General features: G+C 50.5%; 1 protein-coding gene across 2 annotated transcripts in view; it reads left to right on the forward strand.

Annotated features, from left to right (window-relative positions):
* The window catches only part of cv-2 (crosveinless 2-secreting protein), a 209,255-nt gene that overhangs the window by 101,432 nt on the left and 83,128 nt on the right, over positions 1 to 24,695 (forward strand). For both annotated transcript variants that reach the window (XM_089579141.1, XM_089579142.1), the window contains 3 exons: positions 12,109 to 12,208; positions 13,639 to 13,721; positions 23,284 to 23,377. In XM_089579141.1, the coding sequence (XP_089435267.1) occupies positions 12,109 to 12,208; positions 13,639 to 13,721; positions 23,284 to 23,377 (277 nt within the window). The remainder of the gene's footprint in view (positions 1 to 12,108; positions 12,209 to 13,638; positions 13,722 to 23,283; positions 23,378 to 24,695) is intronic.

A 24,695-nucleotide genomic window follows, 5' to 3' on the forward strand; every position in this document is an offset into this window, starting at 1 on the left:
AGAGAGTTTTAGAATGGGGGAACCATTTGTTTAGGGGTAGATAGGGGAATAGGGGCCGCCCCGCTATTTCCCTATCACTCCTAATCGATACGGTCCCCCTATTCTAACACTCCCAATTTAGAGCAAAAAACTCATCGGGCCAGCGTGAATCAGCGCGAGCGAGCAAAATGGGGCCACCGCTCGTGAATGGTTTCCCGAGCGGGCCGAGCGCCGCTAGTAGATCGTGCGAAAAACTCGCATTCTTGGCATGTGAAAAGCCCCACAGCCGCGGCCGAATGTAATTAGCCTACGTCACAGGGAGCCCGCCGACGCTGCCTTGTCTCCAAGGCCACTCGTGAGGTCACGTTTCGCCCAGGTGCGCGTCTAAACGAAAGCAATAACACACAGCGCGCGGAGGCCGATAAAGCGACTCCTTAAATTGTTTCAACAGGGGCGGCGAATTCCGCGAGCACGAGACTATCACGTGCCGGGACCGCGCCTGTCGGCACGGGCGCCGGCTACGATCCTGTGCCCCCTATCAATGTTAATTGCGCGTTGCCTCCGTGAGGCCTAAACTGCACTCTATATGCGCGAGAAGATTGGCGCGTGCCGTTTTCTCCCTTTGGCTCTGGCACCGATAAATGCGTTGACGCCGCATATTTATCTTCATTTTGCAATCGTTCACTAGGAAGCCGGACGCGTGCATCGCCCAGTTACTGGCTGCCTGCCTACGGGAGGGCGATCCAATCGCCGATCTTCATAGCGCGCCCGGCAACGACGCTGACTTCATCGTCCGCCTTTGGCCGAGGGCTGTGCGGACGCTGAAGAAGAACTGCTGTGCCGGGCATTATACTCGCCCCTCCTTTACCGTCCTCCCTCGGCCAAGCCAAGGACGTCGAGGCCTCTCTGCAGCTTCCTCGCGCGCACCGACGCTGGATTTACTGGCGACAAGCATGGAACACCAGCATGCAGCCTCGGTGAGAAACACTCGAGGCCCTGGAGCTTAAAACAAAAGCGCGTTTTAAATGCGAAATTTCTGCACATATACGGGGACCCCAAATTCTCGAGATCGAGCCACTCGAGCCTCATCAGGATCTCGCCAGCGCCTATCCCGCGCTCCTCCATAAAAACTGAGCGAAGAGAGCGGCTTCTTTGAGCAGGGGTCTCGTTTCCCGGCACTGCTTTCAACCACTTGAATTGGCATCTCCTCAGCGTCCATTAGCTAGTGCTCGGTAGATTCAGTTTGTCCAGAAAGAGCGCGTGCCGTGTGTCTGGAAACGAGGATCATGCAGGCTATACGCAGGAGACTAAAGTTTCGGGCGGCTCATAAATGTGAAGTTTAGGTCCGAGCGTCTTAATCAGCCTTCCAGAGATGCACTAGAACTAGATTAGGAGGGAGAACATGATGTGGCCCCGCAATAAGCATGGAGAGCGAAAACGGGCTTCGGAGGAGCGGCGAAAATGTGCAACGCCGACGTTATCGCCTCTGGACACACGAACCTTCAGGAGCACCGAGGACAACTCCAGCTTTTTTTTTTTGTTAGCACAGATCCATTCTATACCATTTTCTGACTATGCTGACGTTGTTCGGCAGCAGAACACTCATTTATTGCTTCAATCCGCCGTGGTGGCTCAGTGGCTATGGTGCTCGGCTGCTGGCCCGAAAGACGCGGGTTCGATCCCGGCCGCGGCGGCTGAATTTCTTTGGAGGAGAAATTCGAGGCCCGTGTACTGTGCGATGTCAGTGCACGTTAAAGAACCCCAGGTGGTCGAAATTTCCGGAGCCCTCCACTACGGCGTCTCTCATAGCCTTAGTCGCTTTGGGACGTTAAACCCCATAAACCAACCTACCAACCAACCATTTATTGCTTCGAAAATTGGGTTTGCTGGTTTTCTCGCCACTCGATTTAAACTCGTGACGCCTGCATCGACAGGGACTCCGTGAATGGTGGCAGCGGTGTAGCCAGGCCTCAGGGATGGGCGCCCCGCAGTGCTGTCTCGGCGTCCCCGCAGTTTACTTTCGAAAGTGGTAGGTGGTGGCGAAACGCGTATTTCATCATGTGCTTTTTTTCTAGATCATACAAGCTCCATTTCCTGGTAGAGCAGTTGCTTTGTGTTTGTAACGCGGTGATCTATCGATGCAGGCCGACGTCAGTTTATGTTGCCGTAACATTTTTAGCGAAATAGAGGTTTTTTCGTGTACTGGACATGAAAAAGAACTCGGGACGTGTGCATTCCATGGCGGTAACGAATATGAAGGCGAGCGGCAGGGCAGTTAATCAAACGCCGCTATAATACGAAGGTGACGACGAACAGTGACTGTTAAGAAGTCGGTGGTCAGAGAAAGACGCCATAAATTGTTATCACGTACGAGCCTTCGTGAAGGAGGTCGATATATTGGCTATGGAGGCTCATGCGGTGTCTAATTGTTTGCGTATAAAATACTTTCACGCGTAAGCTTACTCTCGACGTGAAAACAGGCCGTCAATTTCATATTATGTATTCTTGGTCGCTCACCCACTGGGCACGAATGCGCGTGTCACAAACTCCCGCGCAAGGCCCCATCAGGCCTGCATCGGCCGCGCACTCGAAGTTTCAGTCCAGCCTCGCTTGAGGCGTAACTTTGCGTGCACAACAGCCTCTTGCTCAACGGCAACGTCCCGCGCAGGCGGCCCCCCGATTCTCGTGCGCCGTCGTCTGGTGGCGAGCGCCGAGACAAGAGAGGGGTCTCCGCCGCCGCTGGCCGCTGACGCGCGCGCCAGGCTTCATCGGGTCTGTACGTCGTGTCCAGGCTTCTGAGAAGTGTTGCCACCGCTCTACGCGGCCGACGAGCCCCCTCGTCGTCCGTGCCTTTCCTCGCCGGATCGGCGGCAGATATGCCTTCGCTTTCTTTATTCGCTCTTCGCTACAGCTGACGCCATCGTATACGTCCCACGACCCTCGCGCCGAGCCTGACGCGTCTTCTTCCCGTCGAGGAGAGAAAGACGGAGAGGAAAAACGTCTCTTCCTCTCGGCGCGGCGATGCCGTCGCGCGCCGCGCGCACTCGTCACAGGATCGCGACAAACGCTGTCCGCTGGTGTAGCGCATCTTCCGGAGTATAGCTGCATGCTCGATGCGTGTTTGTGCGCCTAGACTGAAAGGTCGACGTAGGAGGGTGCCGCCAAGCATTCGCCATTTCCTTGTTCTATTCACAGTACGGCGCAGTATGACAGATCAAGCAGGCGGAACTCAATAAAGCAAGAGAGAGAGAAACAAAGTGACACAGGTTATAAACGGAAAAAGAAAAACAGACGCAAAACTTCCGCATGTGTGTGATTTGGCTGTGACATAATGTAAAGCCATTCGTGGATCTCTTACAGACCTCAGGTTAAGTGGATGCGTGGGTGCCACAGTCACGATCACTGATAACTATGAGACGATATCCATGGCGTAGAACACACGCTCGAAAAGCTTTGTTACTCTTGCGCACCTTTCCATACGTTGAACCGTTGAGATTGCAGCCAAGGTTGCCAAATGCTCCAGTTCAGGGTGCGCGTATACGAACTCTGGAGGCTTTTACGTTGCGCCTCAGCAGTTTTTAAAAAAAATTGATTGTAGCAGTTATTACTGTAACACGAAGGCAATATATATTTGTCTCCGTCCATCTCACCGCCAGATGGCGTCTGTGAGCAGCTTCCGTCCTTTGGCAACTGATGTCTGGCCCCGGCTTCCTTGCGAGGGATGCGAGCTGACTTGAACGATAGTATGCAGCGTCGTCTAGAGTGTCTTTACTGTGTCTGCGTCGTTTCCTCTCGTTGTATTCCGCCAAGGTCTGCAGAATACGCAGGCATTCGATATGAGCAGACTGGACAAAAGTCTGCTGCACTGCTGCAGTGTGCGGTCTTATGTTGTACAGCGTTCCGCTCTGCAACAAAAAAAAAAGGTGGTGACGAAAGCTATAAGATCGTGTGTTACAACGTGGTAAGCTCGCACTAATGCTATATGGTTTAAAATAAAACTGCGGGCCATAGCATAGAACAACCACGCCGTGGGGCTGTGAGTATAAATAGTCGGCATGGGACAGGCGGGAGTCGGCTCTGTCCATGCATTGTAGCGCCAACAGCGCTTCCAGCGGACGTCCACTCTCGCACCGTCTTCGTCCGCTCGTGAGAAACAAACTACAATACGCGAACACGAATCGCACGCGAGAAAAAGCTGGCGCGCAGTGGCGAGAAGCGCTCACGTTTGCGTCAGCGAGACTTGTTGTGGCCCAGCACAGGCTTCTCAGAACCACCAGCAGGGGCCATCGCTCGCGCCGGCTCGTGCAGCGAGTTCGCTACGGGGACAAGAGCAAAATCCGCCCCGGAGGAACTTCGCAGCAGCAGCAGCAGCAGCCTGCGGTGGTGTTGGCGCTGTTTGACGCGTATCGATGGCAGGGCGGCAGCGACCAGTCCGGTATGGCCGCCTACGTTCGCGCCGCCGTCGCTGCTGCGTAATTACATTTGGACCGTCCGATCGCGATCGGCGCACGCGCGGCTCGTGCGATTCTGTAGCTGCGCCGTCCGGTTCGACCGGGGCCCATCTCTGAGCGGCGGGCCCATCTGTCACGCGAAACCCGAGGCCCGGCTCCCCACTCGGACTCGAATGGTCGTAAAGCCGCTCTTTTTCGGGCTTGCGCCCACTGTAGCAGTTTGTTTAAAGTGGCATCTTCAGGCGGCGGCTTTGTTTGCTTTCGCGGGGCGCTCTGCTGTTTTTCCGTCATCCGCAATCATTCCGCCAACCAAGTCTTCTATTTAAGTGGTCCGCCGCCGGACCGTTTGCGAACGGCTCGTGAGTTTATAAGGGGCGGCCGCCGTGTATCTCAAGGGACACGGCCGCCCTTAATCTTGATCTTCGCGACGCGGAAGAAAAATCTCTCTCCCCCCCTCGCCGGCTGACCCGGACGACTGTTTCTGCTCGTAGCCTTTATTTTGTCTGCACCCTCTCGCGAACGGAGCGCGAGACGCGCCGTGGTTTATCTGTCATCGAGAGCATCGGACACGCCGTTTTTAGAAAAAGCGTAATCTGAACAAATTACTGAAAAAGCCTCTCGAACACCGCGCAACTGAACGCTGGGAAACGGGGCCCGACGCGGAGGGAAGGGTTTCTACGCCGAACAGAAAGAAAGGCCAGTGCACAGAATTTCCTGCGTCCGCCGTTGTGGAGCCTTCTTTCATTTATTCTCGTTATGGTTGAAATCGCAGCTCTTTGGCGACGGAAAGAAGTCGTCAGTCTAATGCGCTCTGAGCGACTATCCAGGTTTCGTGAAAAATGAACGTCAGACAAACTTGGGAGGAGCAGAATGGGGTGAGCAAAAAGTTGTGAAGAAACGCGCGCAACGCAGTTTACAGCAGGCACGCCGATACAGTGAAAAAGTAACGTTCAGGTCGTAAAAACAGACAAGACATGAAGGGAAAAATTGACCTCGCAATCTGCTGCACCGCTTGCTGCACGGCCGCAGACGCACATCTGAGCTCACGCACCTGATAGCGCAAGATACCAAGTTCAGCCTTTTTAATTTTGTAAGATACTGTTATGAACATATGAATGGGAATGGTCTAATCTTGCGATGCGTAGCAAATTCTTGCGTTTAATTTTTTGCCCTGCGTTCGCACGGAGTATTTAAGACTGCCATAGAAAATTAAAGGGGTGCGTTTTGGGCAATAAATAGCAAAAACGTATGCAAGCGTCCCAAGAAGGTATCTGCGTATACTATATCGATTGTTGTGAATCAACCTTAGTAGCTGCTAAAAAATTGCGTTCATGAGCGCTTGTCGATAATTTCCGGTTATGCCCCTTGAAAAGATATCCGACGGGAAATTACGGAGAAGGGGCGTCCATAGCCGGTACCAGTAAATTTAATGACAAACCTATAATTTCTCACAACACGGTAGCGCAAAAGAATGTCACTAGCGCAGTACTTAAGACGAGTGGAGTAAAACAGTAAATAGGCTAAATGAGCACCCTGGCTGGATGGACGGTGGAAAAGAAACTCGGCCCTGCAGGGTCGTGCGGAGGCTCAGAAACGCCGTAGTAAAAGCCAAAAAAGGGGGAGTTCGCTCGGAAAACTCTCGCGAGAACGACGCCACATTTCCGCGTTTAAAGTGTTCGCGACTGCTGAGTGACTTCGACGAACGCGAGGGCCGCAGTCAGCAGCACTGCCGGCCAAGACGGCGCCGGCTCAGTGAAATGTGGTTAGGCACTGCAGGCAGTCCGCGTTCACGGCCGTTGGCGGCGTATATACCATTGTCTAGGGGAAGCAAAAGGAAAAGAAACGGCAGCGCGCGATTAACTGAATTCCAGCAGCGGGTCGAGCTGTGGCTATAGTTACCCGCGGTACTTATGAATGTGGAGCGGGGAGTCCCTTTCTGTCGGACTCATCTACTATACGGTGGCTATGGTTAGTTAGCCCCTGCTTATGGAAGGTCAGCCTCTCTGCATATACGACTGTCATGGCCAGCGTGAACATAGCAGGACACACGGAAGGAGAAAAAGGGTCGGGAAACAACACAGAGTAACGATATTTTCGCCCCGACCATTCTTCATCTGCGTGCCGTGGCAGCGAGGCACGGCCTTCCTTGCTGCTTGTGTGTCATTGCGCAAAAAAACTCGTGTCTGTGAGCAATCAGTAATTGAGCGTAGGAGGCGAGCTCGAAATCTTTCTTTTTTGAGAACGCCAGTGTGGAAGCCGCGCTTTCCGCGATAAGAACTTCTCTCGCACCTCCCCGTTTTTCTGGTTTTTCCGTGAAAAATTGTTGCACATGGAAAAGTTGATTTGTCGATGCCTTGCATTTAAGCTACGAGCTGCGTGTATGAGCGTATATTTATGCGCAGTCGATACCCTGGACACCCACGACGCACGAAGCGCCCCCCCCCCCTTTTTTTTTTTGTTTACGCTTCGAGCCCTTTCCTTCTCGCAAAACCTACTTTTCTCATTTTTCATCACTGGCATGCACTAAGCAACAGACCGTCCTTTCATCTCACCACAAATAATCAAAGCCCCATAGCGCGTTTCGCCCAGCTTTGGGGCAAAAAAAAAAAGCAGTCGAGAAACTTTGCTGCTTTTTGCCCGTGTTCCCTCGGTTCTCTTTCATTTTCTGGGAAAATTTCAATCGTCCGATTTCTTTCAGTTTGATCGCAAGCCTCCTCTCGCGTTATTGTGTAACTGAATGAGGCGCATGCTGTGCACTGACAACGCTGGGCAAGCGCATCGATGAAGAGGAAAGTATACACAGTGCATTCATATCGCTCAGCTTTCTATCACGCGCACTGGCTCTGACCCGAATAACGTTCTTAGGTATACAGCTCGCCACTCGCCTGTCAGCGGGGTAACGGCTCGGCTCTCAGGGCTATACGAGCACGTGGAGGGGTTTTGTCGTTATTTGTATGGGGCAGCGGGGGCCCCTGCCATTGTGCAACTCCAGGAAAAGTCATCTTTCTCGAACAGAAGGAGATGAATCTGCGCACTCGTGCCATCACTCAATTTTTTTGTGAATGCCCTCGCAGACCCGTTCGATTGGGATAAAAAAAAAAGCACGCGCTGGTCCTTTGCAGTCCTTGTGACGTCTTTAAAACGCCGGAGGATTCAAACTGCTGTCATGAAGGGGCGAAATAGTACGCATTTACTGAGTAAAACGTCATGACTTTGAACAAATTTTGGTGCTCCTGTTCTGTTATTATTTTTACATTACAACCAGAGAAGATTACTGGCAGCTGCCAAAAAGAAATTTTAATACAGCATTTATTTACAGACCAGCTTGTTCACGGGAATAAAGGCTCAATAAGTAAGGAAAACTTATTCCAAGCGTCAAGTTTCCTATTGTGCGCGGACTTCAAGCACCATGTGTCATTTTTATTCCCTGACTCGCCTACGCTTAAACCTTGGCATGTAAGAAAACGGTGGCATCATCTGAAACAGAAAACAGAAGTAGTAGTAGTAGTAGTAGTAGTAGTAGTAGTAGTAAGTCGGTGTGTATGGTGTAGCAGTCATCAAGGATATACTGCACCGAACACGATGTGTGCAGGAAGTTTTAAAACCGAAGCGGTTACTTTAAAAACTAGAATCGGTGAGTGTACCCACTGATACGTGAAGGCTGTATACGTAAGTAAATGGATTGGATGTGGTGGCATTCAGTGCTCGCAAAAGTATATAGATAAAAGAGTTTACGGTGGTAGTCTAGGTGCGGGAAAGTTAAAAGTTTGTGTACGGCAGTGGGCTCATCTCCGGGCACTTCCTCGCTTCAAAGTGGATAATTGTGTGTCAGCATGGGATGTGTCGTGCGCGTAATAGAACTTCGTAACACCGGTTTCTATACATGGACAGCGCCTCCAATCAGAGCATTTATTCATTACATTTTTCTTTCTGAGCAGAAGTACCATTACGCGTTTCCAGAAATTAAAGCGCGCCTAATCACGCCCGAAGGCCGCTGGTTTCATGTGCGAGTAAACGATGGGCTCCGAGAAGCAACGAAATCGCCTCATTTTTTTTTTGTTTGTTTTCTGCTCTTTAATCTGTCCCCACAAATCGTGAGCTATCGGAAACAGAGCTCGCCACACCCCCACGGACAGCCGCTCTCATATGAAATGGGCTCAACAACTGCATCGAACATCGAGAGGAAAATGTCGAGATAAGCTCGTGCTGCCACTGCGTGGGGAACGATTGGGATCGCGCCGCCGCTCGGCTGCTGCCCCATTGGTCGAGCGGCGGGAGAACGAGCGCTCGGTTACTAACGATGGGACGGCCGCGTGCGTGCTTATACGCTTCGTTTGCAGAGATATCGTTTCTCCGTCCCACTCTTATGATGCCATTCTTCAAGAGCGGGGACTGCATGGATGGGATAATAAGCCTTCGGTTAAGTATGCGGCATCTCCCCGCGGCTGCCACGTTCATTAATGGAAATGCGAGCGAGCGCTCTAGTTTTTCGTTTTTTTTTCTGTTTTTTTTTTTGTTTTTTTCTTGTGCACCTCACAGGAAGCTTACTCCGTCCCAGAGCTTTTCAGAAACCCGCATTGTCATCGCTGCCGTCGCGCACTGCCGCCCGCCGCCTGCGGGCGAACGCTATTTCCGTAGTTTTCGTTTTCTTGTGCCGCGAACATGGTGGGAGCAGTTAATGCGCCCGCACAGATTTCCGAGAGCAACGGCGCATTTTAAAGGGAGTGCCATAAAGAGACACTTCACTTCGATTCTTTTCTTGTGCACGAACGAAGCGAGGGTGATCGCTCTATTGTTTCAGGTGTCAAGAAGCAGCGTTCTTCGCTATTCTGTTCTTCCTTCGTTCCCGCTGCATCGAAGCGCGGCTGCGTGTTTGACGCACATCTGTCAGGAAGAACTTCTTCCTGCTCGCCATGACTTCCTGCACTGGTTAGCTTCCGTGTCGGCGAAAGAATAGGGCTCGTGTTGATCGAGACGGGTGCGGAGGCCGGAGCTGAGGGTGTAGGTTGGATGCATTGTGTGCGCAGAATTCTGCCCCGAAGAACATGAAAGGGCGAGGCCAGACGGCGACCTTCAAGTGTGATGGGAACCTACCGGGGTCAAGCAGTACGTGCAGTACTGTTGTATACGTGCTCCTTTCACTTCTTCAGTTTTTGGCCCACTTCTGACACGAATGAAGTTTCCGGGGTTTTCTGCGCATTCGACATTGACGCAAGGCCTCTTTCTCGTTTTTTTTTTCCCTTTTCTGTACTTTGTTTTTGTCTCGCAGAGAAGAAAACATTTGAGGAAAAAATAATTTTTTCCTTAGAAGATCCATTATCATGTTTGTGTTGTCGTAATTCTCATATCCAAAAACTTTGCGGAGAAAGAATTAAGTTTCACAAATACGTTATTCTTATTATGCTTGTTTGTATCTCCTTAAGTCTTAATACAAGGGCGCCACATTGATTTTTTTTTTCTGCGCCGTTTTTCTGAAAACTTGCTCTACTATCTTTTTCAACAACAGAATGCTGCTTGCTTATGAGTCGCTGACTGCGCTGTAAGGAAGGACAGATGAGATATTCATGCGTTATAATCAAATAAGCTTTCCTCGATGTTCTAACGTTTCAGTTGCGGTGCTGTATGCTTTGATGTGGGATAACCCGACAGTCCTCATAATACGTGATCACAATACGTGATCAGTCGAGAACCTCCCGTTCGAAACGTTTAAGAGAGTTTGTGTAAGTGTCGCAATGAAATGAACAGGGAATTCTGAAGCGTGAAATAATTCAGTTTTCATCGGTCCTCAACAGTTGTTTTGGGAGGGATTCGCGTGCCAAGAGGGGTTTGCTAAAATTTCCTTTTTTTGTTTACTTCTACGCTGCTCGCTGCGAAGAGCCCTGCGCCAGCGTTAATACTAAACGACTCCTCTCCCATCTGGGCTAGCAGAAAGGATACGACGCCGGTCGAGCACGGCTTCGTCATCGACACGCGGGCGACACTGGAGCGAACTCGTCCGTCTCCTGCACAACGGCCTACAGGATAATAACGTGACTCTGCCGCTATATATTTAATCGCGGTGTGGGAGCAGCGCACCCCAACACTAAGCGACACCATGGTGACATTTAGCACCCTGAAGCAAAAGGCGACGGTGTAAGTTTTTCTTCCGAGGGGTTTAGTTTATTCTTACGCATCTCTGATAATGTCTCAAGTCCTGTCCCCCAGGCCGCCGCGGTGGCTCAGTGGCTATGGTGCTCGGCTGCTGTCCCGAAAGACGCGGGTTCGGTCCCGGCCACGGCGGTCGAATTTCGATGGAGGCGAAATTATAGAGGCCCGTGTACTGTGCTATGTCAGTGCACGCTAAAGAACCCCAGGTGGTCGAAATTTCCGGAGCCCTTCACTACGGCGTCCCTCATAGCCTGGGTCGCTTTGGGACGTTAAACCCCCACAAACCACAAACCACTCAAGTCCTGTCCCTGACGGGTGCGCCTCAAGTGCAGACGCTGCCTGGTCAGCGAGGCACGTCATGGGTTATTTATTGATTGTAAAACATTTTATTCGTCGGAAAGAGCTTGGTGCTAAGCGGTCGAGGGTACATAGCCTTCGACGACTTTGTCAGCCCACTCTACCGCCAGAACTTGCTTTCTGGGTTCAGAGCTAGCTAACACGCTCCCAACGCTGGAGAGAAGGATCGGCATGGGCCAGACTGGCGGGGAAGAACTACGCGTCATTTTTACCGGACTACACTCGCGTCCCGCCATGGCCTCTTGTTTGGGAGATGGGGCATGTCATCGGGCCTTTGGGCCCTACCGGCCGCAGGCAGAGGGAGCGGAGACTGTCCGACCAGCGCCGCCCAGTTCCTTGAGCGGCGCACAATCTGATCGGGCGCGACCCTCGCCGGGGCCAATTTCCAGACCTGCAGAGGACGCCGCCAGCGCTGTGTCACGCATGAGAGGACGCGCGCGCTCCCCGCGCCACTATCGTCGCCATCGGCAGCCCGCTGCTGCTGTCCGTGTAGTTCGGGATCGGCCGCTTGTCCCGTCGAATGGCTTTTGTTTAGATCGCCGATAAACGCGCCCGTGGCGTAAAGTGCGGAAAGGCGAACCGGGCCCGATCGGAGAGCGACTTGCAACAGTGTATTCGAGACCGGAGCGAAAACGCTCGTCGTGGTTGTAAATGCGCCCGGCGGGAGAGGGAGGCCGTGTGTGAAACGGGCCCCTTCCCGTGCGACACGTTGTGCGGAAAACACTCGTGTCTCAAGGTGTTGCGAATGCTAATTGATTCCGCTTGCAAGATCGCTTTTCGACACTTGAGAGCAGCAAAATTGTTGCGACGTTTTCAGCTGTGCAGTAAAAAGCTAAAAAAAAAAACACACTACGAGAGAGTTCGGCTGGACTCAATATGTTATCCGGTATTTTTATAGCGTTGTGGTTTTTCTCGCCGAGCTGATGGACCACCTGTTGCAATCGTCTTCAACGCGTGCGCAGTGATTGTATACATTGTTTTCAGCGCTTCACCTTGCGATCCTCGAGTAGCATGGTGGCGTGTTATAGTGTCGACTTAATTTCCCTTTTGCCGGCTGCGGCTCGTATTTCGTATTTCGCACTTGACGACGCCCTTGTTTCACTGCGGCGTCACGCTTGGACGGCGCTATTAACGTGGCTGCCCGTGGCGCGCTTTCTCCTCCGCCCCCTCGCAGAACAGCGTGGTCCAGTGTGGACGCGAGACCTGCCCCCTGCCAAGGGGCTGCTACTTCCTGCAGGAGTCCAAGGGGAACAAGTGCTGCGACGTCTGCAAAGGTAACACACACCCGCATTCCCCCCCCCCCCCCCCCCCCCCCCTCCCGCGCGATTAAGCGGGCCGCTGCACTGCTTCGTAGCCTTGATGCTCACCGATCTGCTTCGGCGTAACTCAACGAGTTTGCTCCAAATGCCCGCTTGCTTGTATCCAGTCTGTGCGTGCGCGCGGGGGGAAGAAAAATAAAAGGCGTTCAGTTTGCTGCCGCTAACCTGCCCTTGCCAGCGCGCATATTTTCGTTTGCACTTCCCAGCAGGCGCGAGCTACTTTCACGTTAACGGCGGTTAAGGAGCATCGCAGCCCCTCGACCTCGTAGCGCTCTCGACGTTCGCTGACGGTAATTGGATGCGAAGAGATGGAGAAATAAGCAGCAGTGATAAGGACGTCAGAGTTGTTACGCAGTAACAGGGTGAATAATAACGAGGGTCGTGTTAGAGTTGGTTTCGCTGAGAAGGCGGGTAGTCATTGCAGATACTGCGGTCGCAACATGCTTCTTGCTTGTACTAGTGTCAGATGGTTAAATCAGTGTCACTCCAAGTGAGGGTGCATCGCCTCATGAAGTGTCACTTTGGCGGCATCGTAATGCGTGTGTCAGCCGGAATGGATGTCACTGACAATCGGTAAACCTAATGCGCGGCCAGAATTTTAAACAGCACGTACAAATTTTAAGAGTTTGAAGGTAAATAAAAACACTTTCCTCAACTCCACTGACGTAGTAAAGCAACGGACGTCGAGACAAGCATGACGCTTTTTCAGGCGTGTTTATTACACCCCCCCCCCCCCTTTTTTTTTACGACATTAGTATCGGTTTCGAGGCTATACGCGCGTGGAGTGCGTAAAGCGTGTTCGGGCCGAATGGTAGTGACTGGATCGAAGTCATTTCGAGACGAGTGCGTTGTGCATCGAGCGTGTCTAAAGTTTGCAGTGTGAAATTTCACGAATGACTGTTAGATAAGTCCATTTCGCAGAAACGCAAAATAGATATATCATATATGGGCAACTCTTGGAGAGAACGAGGGGGGGGGGGGGATAAACTAAACATAAATGAAAGAGGAGAGAGAGAGCCCAGACTAGCCTAGTTTTCCGTGATTAAAAAGCCAATATGACATAAAAGAAGAGGAAAAAGTGCTCAAAAGGGAAATTTAAGGACAAGTAATTTGGGAAAAACAGAAAATGGGCTTGCCTCGGCGCAACAGCGCCAAGTCACAATTTGGGGATAAATAAAACAAAAAGTGATAGAAACATAGCTGGGAAGACAGGGAGCCCCAGGCAAGGAATGCAGAAGAAACACCCTCTCCACCTTTCCTCTCCTTGGTCCGGTGAGTAGAGCAAGGCGTAGTTTTTAAACATATAGTGTAGCACGCCGTGCGCATGTGAGAGGAGTCAACTCCGGGGCAGGAGTTTTTGCCAATGTTCCTGGCTGTTTCCGCAGGCTGCGTCTACAAGGGCCGCCTCTACGCGAGCTCAGAAGAATGGACTGACCCCCAGGACCCCTGCCGCCGCTTCTTTTGTCAGGTATTCCAACTCCTTCCGTTCGGACACGCGACACCTGTATCTCACTGCAGAATACACCGCCAGGCATTCCGGGCTATAGGCGAAACCAGTGGCTCCTGCGCCGTTTATAACGAGGCTTCCCAGCCCCCTCATTAAAGTGCACCAGACAGAAATTTGCACTTCCAGCGTCTGCAGCCGAACATGGGGCATTCGGATTTCTCTGGTATAGGTGCTCCCTCAGCCGTGAACTTGCAAAAACATAATGGCGCTAGTTCATATAGTAGTATTGTACCGACAAACAACGCGTACCCAACATTCTTGGAGAAAAAAAAAATTGAATGTCGCAATATTGTAAACTACTGTTATGGGAATCACGTCCAACACTGTCGGACAAAGAATTTTGAAAATTAGAAAATTGTAAGGCATTGTTATGTAAATATTGAAGGTAATGGTCCATTCCTCTGATATAAGCAAAATCTTTCTTCTAAAGTGTTTCCATCTATCGCATTGAACAGTTAAGACTGCCGTAGAAAACCAATGGGGAACGCTTTTGACGACAGCGAAAAGGGTAATAGAAAAAAAAAATTCAAGACTGTCATGGGGTGATCTGCGGATATAATGGTTTTATAGCGAAATCACGCATTATATGAAAAAAAAAATGCGTTAATAAACGGCTTCCCGCTTAAAAATGCTTCGGTCCAGAATTGTTGGGTATTATTGAAGGTAATGGTCCATCCTTTCGAAGCGTACCGAAATCTTTCTTTTAAAGTTTTTCCATTGCTCGCGTCGAGCAGTTAAGACTGTCATATAAAACCAATGGGGAACGTAATTGACGATATTGTGAAAGCGTCAATAGCAAAAAAAAAAAAAAAATGCAAGCCTGCTCACGGGAGATCTACGGATATATTATTGTTATAGTGAAATCTTGCAATGTGTGAAAAATCGGCGTTAATAAACTCTTTCCGTTTGAAAAATGCTTTTGTCCGAAATTGTTATGTATGGGCAGGACGCTAGCATCACACCTATATTGCATAAAAAACGTTCTCTTTTATTTTTTGTTTTGCTTTTATGCAGTCGTTTCTGAAAGTTGGAGGTTTTATTTGAAATAATTTTTGCTTTCAGGATGATTTTCATACAATGTGCTCCACAGAACCATCTTAAATGTTTGCGCTTGTCTTGTCGCTGTTTTTTACAGTTTTCTTTGAAGGTTGCCGGAAACGTTGCTCGTATACTTCAGGCGAACGCAGACCAGTTCGCTACCGCAGACGCAAAGGGAGCGAAGCTTTCTGCCTCGCAAATGCGGAACGTATTTTAAAACTGCGCTCGAACGCCACAAAAATGCTTCCGAATCAGAGGGCTATTCATTCATTTTCCCTTTTGGCGCAACCAGTGCCTAATAATACGCCCTACCCGCGCTCGTGCAAGGTTTTATGAACCAGATTTATGCGTGAAACTTCTAAGAACAACTTTGCGCGTTCGAAAAGGCTTGCCCGAAACTGCGTCCGTCCTCCCCGATAGACATTACGTGCAGCTGCGGCGCAATTCACATCGCAGTGCGTTTGCTCCAGCGCGTCTCGATTTGTTGTCGTGAATCCCTGCAGGCCATTAATTTCGCTGTAAACGGCAGCGCAGCGGGCGGCGCTGGTGCACTTTCTTCGCCAGCTGCCACCCTCCGAGCCCTGCGGCTGATTGATCTCGTATATTTTCCAACACGCTCCCTCTGGAAACAAACTCGGTGAATATATATAGCGAGAGAGAGAGAAAGAGCACCGCACGCGTAATTTGGAGGTCCTGGGTTCGGATCCCACCGGCGGCTCGTGGTTGTTTTTTCTTCTGCTTTCTTATTATTTATCTATAAAATCATCACAAATAATCTCAATTGATCAATACCACAAATTAAAAAAAAAGTTCCCCTATGCTTCTTGGCTTCTGTGGCTGTTGCCTTCCTTCCTATTTATAACGAGCCCCTTATTCCCCTTCCCTTGTCTGCTTAATTGCTTAAGAAGGGCCTCGGTTCTGGCAGTCTCGATGCCATAGGAAGCATATAAGAGGGTTATCGCATAGCTTCCACCCTCGCCGTTCTATGACGCTACACGTCACACCAGCGGTTATACAGGATGTATTACGTCCGCCGCTACGGACGAGGGTGGCGCTGGTGAACACTGTCAAGGTTAGGTTACACGCAAACTTAAATACCCCCGAAACCAGAAGATTGCACAACCGTCTCCGTAGCTCAGTTGGTAGAGCACCCGACGCGTAATTCGGAGGTCGTTGGTTCGGATCCCACCGGCGGCACGTAGTTTCTTCCGCTTTCTAACCATTTGTCTTTAAGCCATAGAATAATCGCTGATAATCTGAATTGATCAACTCCACAACTTTAAAAAAAGTTGCACAATGCTCCTCACACAGTCAACTTTTAGAGTTACTGCAAAAAAAAAAAAAAAAACCTAAGACTTTACACTATCTTTAAGAATAGGCTTTTTGAGTTGGCAGACCGCTTTTTTAGCGTAGCATTGTCAGTGGTGTAGTACATCAGAAAAAATTCAGGGGGCACTTTGACTGTCTAAAGTGCGTAGAGGCGAAAGCGTTTTCCGCACCACTTTGGCTGCCTCTGTGGCACTGGTGGCGTCACATATAATTGAGTACTAATTACTAAGTGACGATAAATCACTAATTAATGGTTAATTACTGAGTAATGCCTTAATAATAATTAAGTGCTAATTAATGACGCTTAAGCTTCACCTTTAGGAGTGGAACGCGACATCGTGTTGTAGCGCTGCCAGGGAGTCCACGGAACGCCACCACCCGTTCGGCGCGATGCCTTGCCGTTTGAACGCAACGCTTTTTGAGGAAAGGAAATGGCCCAGTAATTCTCTGTCATCTCGGTGGACACCTGAACCGCACCGTAGAGGAAGGGAGGAAGTGGGAGTGAAAGAAGACAAAGAGGGCCCGTAATGAAGGAAATGAAAATTGTATTTGAGGAAAGGAAATCACGCAGTAACTGTCTCACATATCTCGGTGGACACCCGTTAAAATTCAGGGGGGCACTTTTGTGTCCTAAAGTGCGGTCACTGATGTGTGGTTAAGATGTTGAGCTTCGCCTCTAGAGTGGAATGCGACAGCGTCTAGCAACGCTGCCAGGGAGTCCATAGAACGCCATCGCCCATTCGGTTCTACGCCTCGCTCGTCGGTAAATTGGTTTTTGAGGAAAGGAAAGGAAAGGTATCAGTCTCTCATATCTCGGTGGACACCTAAACCTCGCCGGAAGGGAAGGGAGGAGAATGAGAGTGAGCGAAGACACCGTATTCACTAGACGCGCCTTTGTTCATTCCAAACCATCGAGCTGGCATGGCGGAGTGGATAGCATGCTCGTCTCGCACGCCGAAGACCGGGGTTCGATTCCCGAGGTCGACCAATTTCCTACTCGTTTTTATTATTTATATGGCCTGAGTAGAAAAGTTAATTAGGCTAATTGGGTAATTAAGCAATTATCTAAGCTCAGTCCCACTTACTTGGAGCATCGCTATACGATCCCTTCAATTGGTTGCATGGTTACTAGCCGCAGTACAATTGGCCCCGTTTGAAATTCGCGCTTTGTGACGTCACGACTGTTTCGACCAATTGAAAAGCGTGACATTTCTGTCGACAACTGCTGCTTACAACGATGAGACAGGCTTTCGCCTTAATAGAGCTAAGACGTGCTAACTAGCAAAATGGCTAACTAATATTGAACAGTTAACTTTTTAACTATTACTGTTGGGCTCCTTAATTATTAAGAGGCGTGTTGCCCACCGTAAGTAATATCCATATCAGTTTTTAGAATTTCGAAAACGCGGTTACCCTCGGCGGTGTGGCCCGGCAAATTTTGGCTACATCGCGCCAAAATACATGCGCTTTAGAGAAGCTTGCAGGCAAAGCAACCTCTCCAGTGCATGTAACTCGTTGAAATAGCCGAAATGTGTTGGTCCACAGCGCCGAGGCGTTTTCGAAATTCTAAAAACTAATATGGATGTTACTAACGGTGGTCTACACGCCTGTCAATAATTAATGAGCCTAACAGTAATAGTTAAAAATTATCCATTCAGTATTTGTTAACCAGCCTGGTAGTTAGCACATCTTAGCTGTATTCTGATGTTCTATAGCGCTGAGAATGCTATGACGAAAAAAGCGCTCTTCTAACTCAAAATGCCCATTTTTAAAAACAGTCCACAATCTTAGATGAAATGCCCTCTATATGGCTTTTATACGGGTTAACTGTGCAAGTTTGGTGATCACATGTAACAAACAGGAACCATTTGCCACTCAACAACAAGAGATGAGAGTGCGGTCCTTGGGCGGCACACCGCAGGGCTAACACCGCCTGTTGTTGACAGTGCACTCCTCCTTCTCTTAGTTAGGCGTGTTAGAGGACGCGCGGCGTTGGACGAAAAGCGCTTGGCATGGAGCGGCATGAAAGATGCTCCATGATTGGGTACGCGTTTTGCGCGATGTTCCTCTCCTTGCAAGGGCCGACCGAACTGGTTCGAATGCCACAAAAAAACTTATCTAGAGCATGTGTGAGCTCCTGAATAGTGGTTAGCTGCAGTAAACTAGGAAGAAAAAATAGCTCGTAAAAGACAATGTGCCAGTTCAACAACTTATAGTGTAAAGCTCGCGTGCTTTGTTCAAAACCGCGGTATGTAGATAGGTTGTCACTAGCAACACTAGCTAGGTGACGCTAGTGGGGCAACGTCGCCGCTCCACCCTTGCGGTCTGCTGTGATCTGCATTTGATGTCGCCTTTGTTTTCCATTTTTCGTGGTTTAGCAGATGTGGCTCTTGCATATTTCCTTGTCATGTCTCCCGCCGTTTTCGTGATTCAATTTGAACAGGTTGGAGTTGGCGCAGCAGTATAGGCAATAAAGTAAATTTCTGGGCCAGTTGGTTCATAATGCGCAAAGGTGGAACCAGCGAAACATACGCAAGATAAGAACAAGGAGGCACACACATAACCTTCTTGTTCTTGTCCTGCGTCTGTTTTACTGGTTCCACCTTTGCGCAGTATAGGCAATCTCTGCAGCCACTGCGATTGATTTCCTTGAACATCATTCTTGCCATCCGCCCTTAACGACAGGAACTTGTTTTTCCCGGTGCTACTCAAACGGTTTCCCACTCCGCATGCGACAGAGACATTCGCCGAGCTGAGTGGTGGTGGGCCTCCTGTTGAACTGCAGGCGTCCTGCATGCACGCAGACGGACTTCATTTCTCGCCGTCTAAAACGTCATTGGCGAGAAGAACGCAACAGGAATTCTGGCGCACGGCTTTGGCAACTGGCGCGATCACACGCACATGCACGGGCGGCCCAGGAACTTTTTGAAGAACGCTGTGCGTAAACAACGTAGCGTGTGCCGGAGACGATGCACTCCGCGACGGCCTGCAGCACTCGGAAACAGCAAAGCGCCGCGAGATAAGCGGCGGACCGGGCGAAGAGCAGCGGCAACAGTTGCTGCGACTTTCTCCTCTTCGGGGACGAAAATGCCGGGTCGCCCTGGAGAGCAGCAGCGGGGAGAGGAGGCAGCAGTGGCGAGAAGAGTAGCGGCCACTACAAAGCCCGGCCGGGGACAGACGTGTGCGTCGAAAACATTCCTAGCACTCGCGGAATGCTTGGAGGAAGAGACAGTATCGGAGGGGCGTCTCTTTAGCATGCGTGCCGTGTCGGCCGAACTGGAAGCCGCGTCTGCGGAGGCCCGAGAACCAGCGATGGTCCACTTGGCAGGGAAACCGCGCACCGCGAGGTCGCCCAAGACGGCGAGGGAAGGGAGGGGGGGGGGGGGGGGGGCGATCGCGCGCGCTTGCGACCGATATCGCGTCGTATCGCCGTTTCATTGCCCTAATTGCCGCATTATATGGGCTTTTTAAGCCGGCAATACCGATAGAAAAAGTGGTGCTTTCGGAGCGCGTGCGAGAACCCACCACCGCGCGATTGCCATCGCGGTGCAAGGGGAGAGGGAGGGGAAAAAGTGCTCCCGCGCGCCCGTCGTACACCGTTTCGGAAACAAGCACGCAGCCTCTGGCAGTGGGAAAAAGGGCGGCGAATGAGGCTCTCCCCCAGAGAGGAAATTTCCTCACCTCTGCCGCCTGAGACGATGCGAAGCTCCAGAGCGCAGCGGAATCTCACGTCCACGCAGCTACGTCCACGGAAGATATGACGGTACATATTATTTTACTTCACATATCGTGGCGCTGCATTGTTCTCTTCGCCCATTTCGGTCCCCTGGATAATATACGAGAGCTGTCGCTTTGCGCGCGGTCGGTGCATATCCGTGGTTGTGAGCCTACGCGTAGTACTGATCCGATGCGTGAAATACTCGTATGTTGCGATGCAAATAAGTTTTACATGCACTTGCCCATACCTCTCCGAACCTTATGACTCCTTCGGCTGCTGCGGGAGCCCCTCTGCACGACTTGGAAGCAGATCCCTTGGGCTGCATATTTTTGACAAGGGCTGTACATCCGCTTGCTTAGTACATACTCGCAATAGATGCTTAGCCCGCTCCTCGGGCCATCGGCCGCTAGTGCCACTTGGGCAGCATGAAGCCAGTCCCCGGGGGGAAGCCGCCGCCGTCGCCTCGCGGTCCCGCGCGCAACACTGATCGGCCGAGCAACCGACAACGGCCGCCCAGGCGAGATTCTATCGCCTTGAGAGCTCCAAACTGGTTTTTATTACCGCCGGTCCACGCGTCCAATTCCGGTTGTCCGTGTCAAGACGATCGTGACGTTGACGGAGGCTTTCCTGTTTGCTCAGCGCGAGAGGCACGCCGGCCTTTGATTACAAACATCGCGGCCGGCCGCCCATTTGCGGCGACCAGAGGTGTGCGGGCCGGCGCCCATTCCGCCCGCTGGGCCATGTCTGTCGCTCGGCCAGGACCTGGGGTCCGTGATGGGCTGTGCGTACTGAATGTAAGCGTACCGCGGCAGCAGTCGAGGTGCGATGTATCCTACAGCTATGTCTCCGTATGGCCAAAGCAACGAATCAGTATTAGTTAGCAAATCGAGGGGTAGCTCCATATCTGACGAAGTTTGAAATATATTGAAGATGCGCGTTTACTTTGACGAAACAATTAAATCTTGTTTGTAGGCCCTGTAACAAATTGCATTCAAGCCTCCGTAAATATTCACCGCTAAGAACAGCTTTAGTCCTATACGACTTAATAACGCAGCGGCAGTTGCCCATCAAAGGAGGCCCGATGGCCTCGACTTATTGTCCTGAAGCCGCGGTATCGCGCGTGGCTGGGAAGTGCTGGACGGTGGGCCGCAATGTCATGATAATAGGTCGACGCCATTGATTCGAAGGCCTTCTTCGATCGGAATTTTCTTCGATAGGACGTTAAAGAACATCGGATGATCGAACTTAATCCAGGCTCCTCCGCTACGGCATCCTTCACAGTCCACGTGGGGTTTCAGCACGTTACACCTCGCATGTAATTTACACCACTCCTCCCTCACTAAAAAAACATTTTAAAAAACACAGCACAAGAAATAAACGAAACGATATCACTATCTTTTGAAGGTACGTATTATTAGTCTTCTGCGACCAAAAGTATGCAAGAAGATAGGTCCCCTCCCTTGTTCATTTTGTGATCACTTTAGGCGAATGTCATTCGTTGAAAATGACACTAAATGCGCCCGTGTGGAAGGGGTATAACATCTGAGCGCCGCCGCCCATATGCTAGCTACGAACACGCGCTGTTTGCGTGTCTATACTTCAGGCAAGAAAAAAAAAATGCAAAACGCCCAGATCCACTCTCGTCTGAAAAGAAGGTCCCGTGGTACTCGACAGCGGCGTTTCTTCGGCCTGGTACTGGCCTGGCGTCCTCAGAGGTGAAGTCGGACAGCTAGCACGAAGCGGGAGCAACTTGTGCTAATGCGCGCGAGGGAGGCGCGGCCGACGGACGGCGCTTCGGAACCGTCCTGGCGAAAGCGGACTGTCAGCCTTGACTTTGCTCGGGGGCGCAGTCTGAGAGTGGCAGTGCAGTCCCATCCTCCTCTTCGCCTCCATCCGTTCTGGCCGACTCTTTGTTTGGCTTGAGTGTCGAGTTTCTCTAAAACAAGTTTCCAGTCGTGATGAGGCGTAGCCGAGGAATGCGGCTGAGCGAAGAGACCCGGGGGCTTCGCCTATCTTTGGAAAATAAACACTCGGACGCCGCTGCTTGAGGAAAAAGCTCGCGGGCGTCGCTGGCGATTCCCTTGAATGGCTTCGTCCCTCTCCCCTTGGGCCGTGACAAATGGTGGGACGTATCTGCCTCCAGATTGTTCCCCGAGAGCCCGGAGCTGTGGTGCCCGAGTCCCGACGGGCCCCCAGCGGGAGGGGACGGCCGAGTACTCCCTCGAATCAGATAAGGCTCTTCCAAGTGCGCAGTCCGAATCGACACGAGCCCGCGAGGTGTAATTAGATTTATACCATTAGGGGGGAGCCATTAAGATGGGCCGCCCACAAATGACCGGTCGTTAACCGTCTTGCTGGCAAAAACTTTGGGCCTCGCCTCTTCTTCCCCAAAAGCTCGCGCACCGAGTGGGGCGTTTCAGGGCTATGCCGTACGGCTGTCGCAGCGTCACTCATACTGGCGCGCAACTTCACCTCTAGTCATATATATATATATATATATATATATATATATATATATATATATATCCTGCGAAAAGTTAGCGGCAGTGCGAAGAGTTGAAGAATGTTAGTCCAGCATGCGTTTTGAGAAATGCGCTCCCCTCTCCCCTACAGAAGAGAAGATTTCAAAGGAGAAAACAGTTACAATTAACGATCGCCTGAGCTTAGCAGCCATATACCTATATCGCGACAAAAGAACTGCTGTACAAATTTTGTAAGTTGCCGTTGCTCTCAGGTGGGTGTTAATCGTAATTACTAACCTGTTTTGAGTTGAATGATAAACCTTCCATAGCCTGCATTCTTCATAGCGCAGACAAAGATAGATAACGGTTTTAATTTCTCTAATCGGCGGCACCGTACGGACATTGAGGAGGAGCTCTATAGCGGTGGGTACGGAAATGATTTTGGAAAGTTTCAGTGCACGAGCCTTTTTTGGGTCCTTTAGTCCCATCGAAACAAAGCTTCCGGGGCAGGAAACGGAACCTTCCTCCCTGTGCTGAGCTCCGCAGAGCTCCTTGGCTCATGTTCTAGTGCAGGTTCGCGCAATTCAAGTGTGGCAAAATATACACGAAAGCAACTTCACGATGCTCTGAATATCGCATCACTGTGTATTTCGTTTCAGTTAAATTTCTGCAGGCAGAATCAATAATTGGTGATTTATTTGTCGGATGCCCGAACCTGGGCTTGTCTTCACTCCTGCCTATTCACCTGCAAAGAAATGCGCTTTCGCAGAATTATGAGTTCCTGTTAGGACGGAACGAAAATAATTGTTCTCCGACGGAGTGCATCGTTCGGTTTATTGTTCTTTTTTCTTTCCCGCTGGTTATTTCTTTCATTTTTTTTCTTGTTCTAACTGCAGATGGCTTCGAATGCGTTCGTAGTTATCAGCGCTCAGTCGGTTGTTTTTTGTTTTGTTTTTTGTCTCTGCACCCTTCGCAGTCTGGTGTCATAACCGAGTCAAGGATCTACTGTCACGTGAACTGCAAGAATCCTCGGAATCCCCCGGAGGGACAGTGCTGCCCGTACTGCGAAGGTGAGTGATGTTTTCACAATTTTTTATTAACGTGTTAGCATTAGAAGGGTCTGTCCGTCACTCGTGACGTGGTGCAAACCTTGTGACGTCATCACAAACTGTCCGCCGTGGCAGGTGGCGGTTAAACTAATGACTGGTCGCCAGAGGTGGCTGTATTTTAAGCAGCCACCTCCAAGGGCAGTGGCGCGTCGTCTGACCGCGGCACCACTGCGCCACTATAGTGGCTTGAGGACTCCCAGCGATATATGAATGCAAAGTAAAGAGTTACCAGAAGTACTTGTATTTGGGCGTGTTGGTTCATAACTTTTCAGGAGGACACAGGGGCGCAATAAAAGGCACGTGTCTTTTATTGCGCCCCTGTGTCCTCCTGAAAAGAGTTACCAATTTCACATATATATGAACATCAGCTACAAAAGAATTAGCAGCAACAGAAAATGCGAAGCATTCGATCCACCGAGGATCACCTGAGAGTTTGGTTTGTTGTTGTTTCTCACAGCTTCGTATCGGTGAAAAGTAATGCAGCAGGCTTTGAAAGCATTCAGAAAGCCTCTGCGCTGGCTTTCTAAATGTTTTCTAAACGTCAGATGTGTTTCGAAGTGTAGGGGCATTCTACAAGAGAAGTTGTCAATGAAATACAGATTTTAATTTCTTGATTGCACACATCTGTTTCTTTCTTAGATGTGCTCATAGTAGCAAACAGGCGAAGCACAGGCTTTTTTTTTTTTAGCTTTCTTCTGAGGTATAACCTTCGTGTTGCGGAAGGTCACAATCAGGAATTCTCAACGTCGTATCGAATGACACTGTGGTGGCAATAGAGGGTTTCCATGACACTGCCACTGCCACGTGATGTGGCTGGCATCTTATTTCTGTATCTATTCCGTTTGAATGGTACGGTCATTAAGTACGACTTTCGCTTGAGTCTCCCAAAAAGCCAGGTAAAATTGCAGACGACAGATTAAACGCGTCACAGCTTACTGGAAGCACACCCGACAGTTTAACGCAGCTGATAAAGTATGACTACACAGACGAGGCGCAAGACTGCGCGAAAGTGCATTAGCCGCTGGCAGCATTAGAGCAGCACGCTAGCTGCTGTGCCTTTAGAGATCCCGAGGTCGCGCGCACGGTCACCGGCCTGGCTGCACAACGCTTCTACGGGTGCGACGGTGCGCGCATTCACGAGAGCATACAATGGCCCTCCCTCACCACAACGGCTGTCGTTGTTTCTTAATCTACGGCGAAGGACTGCCCTCATTAACACTCCCGGGGGCATTTTGAACGATCCCCAGTTATTCCCGGCGCGATCGGAAGGGGCAGCGGT

This window comes from Amblyomma mixtum, chromosome 3, assembly GCF_055824585.1.
Source record: "Amblyomma mixtum isolate Tamu chromosome 3, ASM5582458v1, whole genome shotgun sequence".
NCBI classification, from domain to species: Eukaryota; Metazoa; Arthropoda; class Arachnida; order Ixodida; family Ixodidae; genus Amblyomma; species Amblyomma mixtum.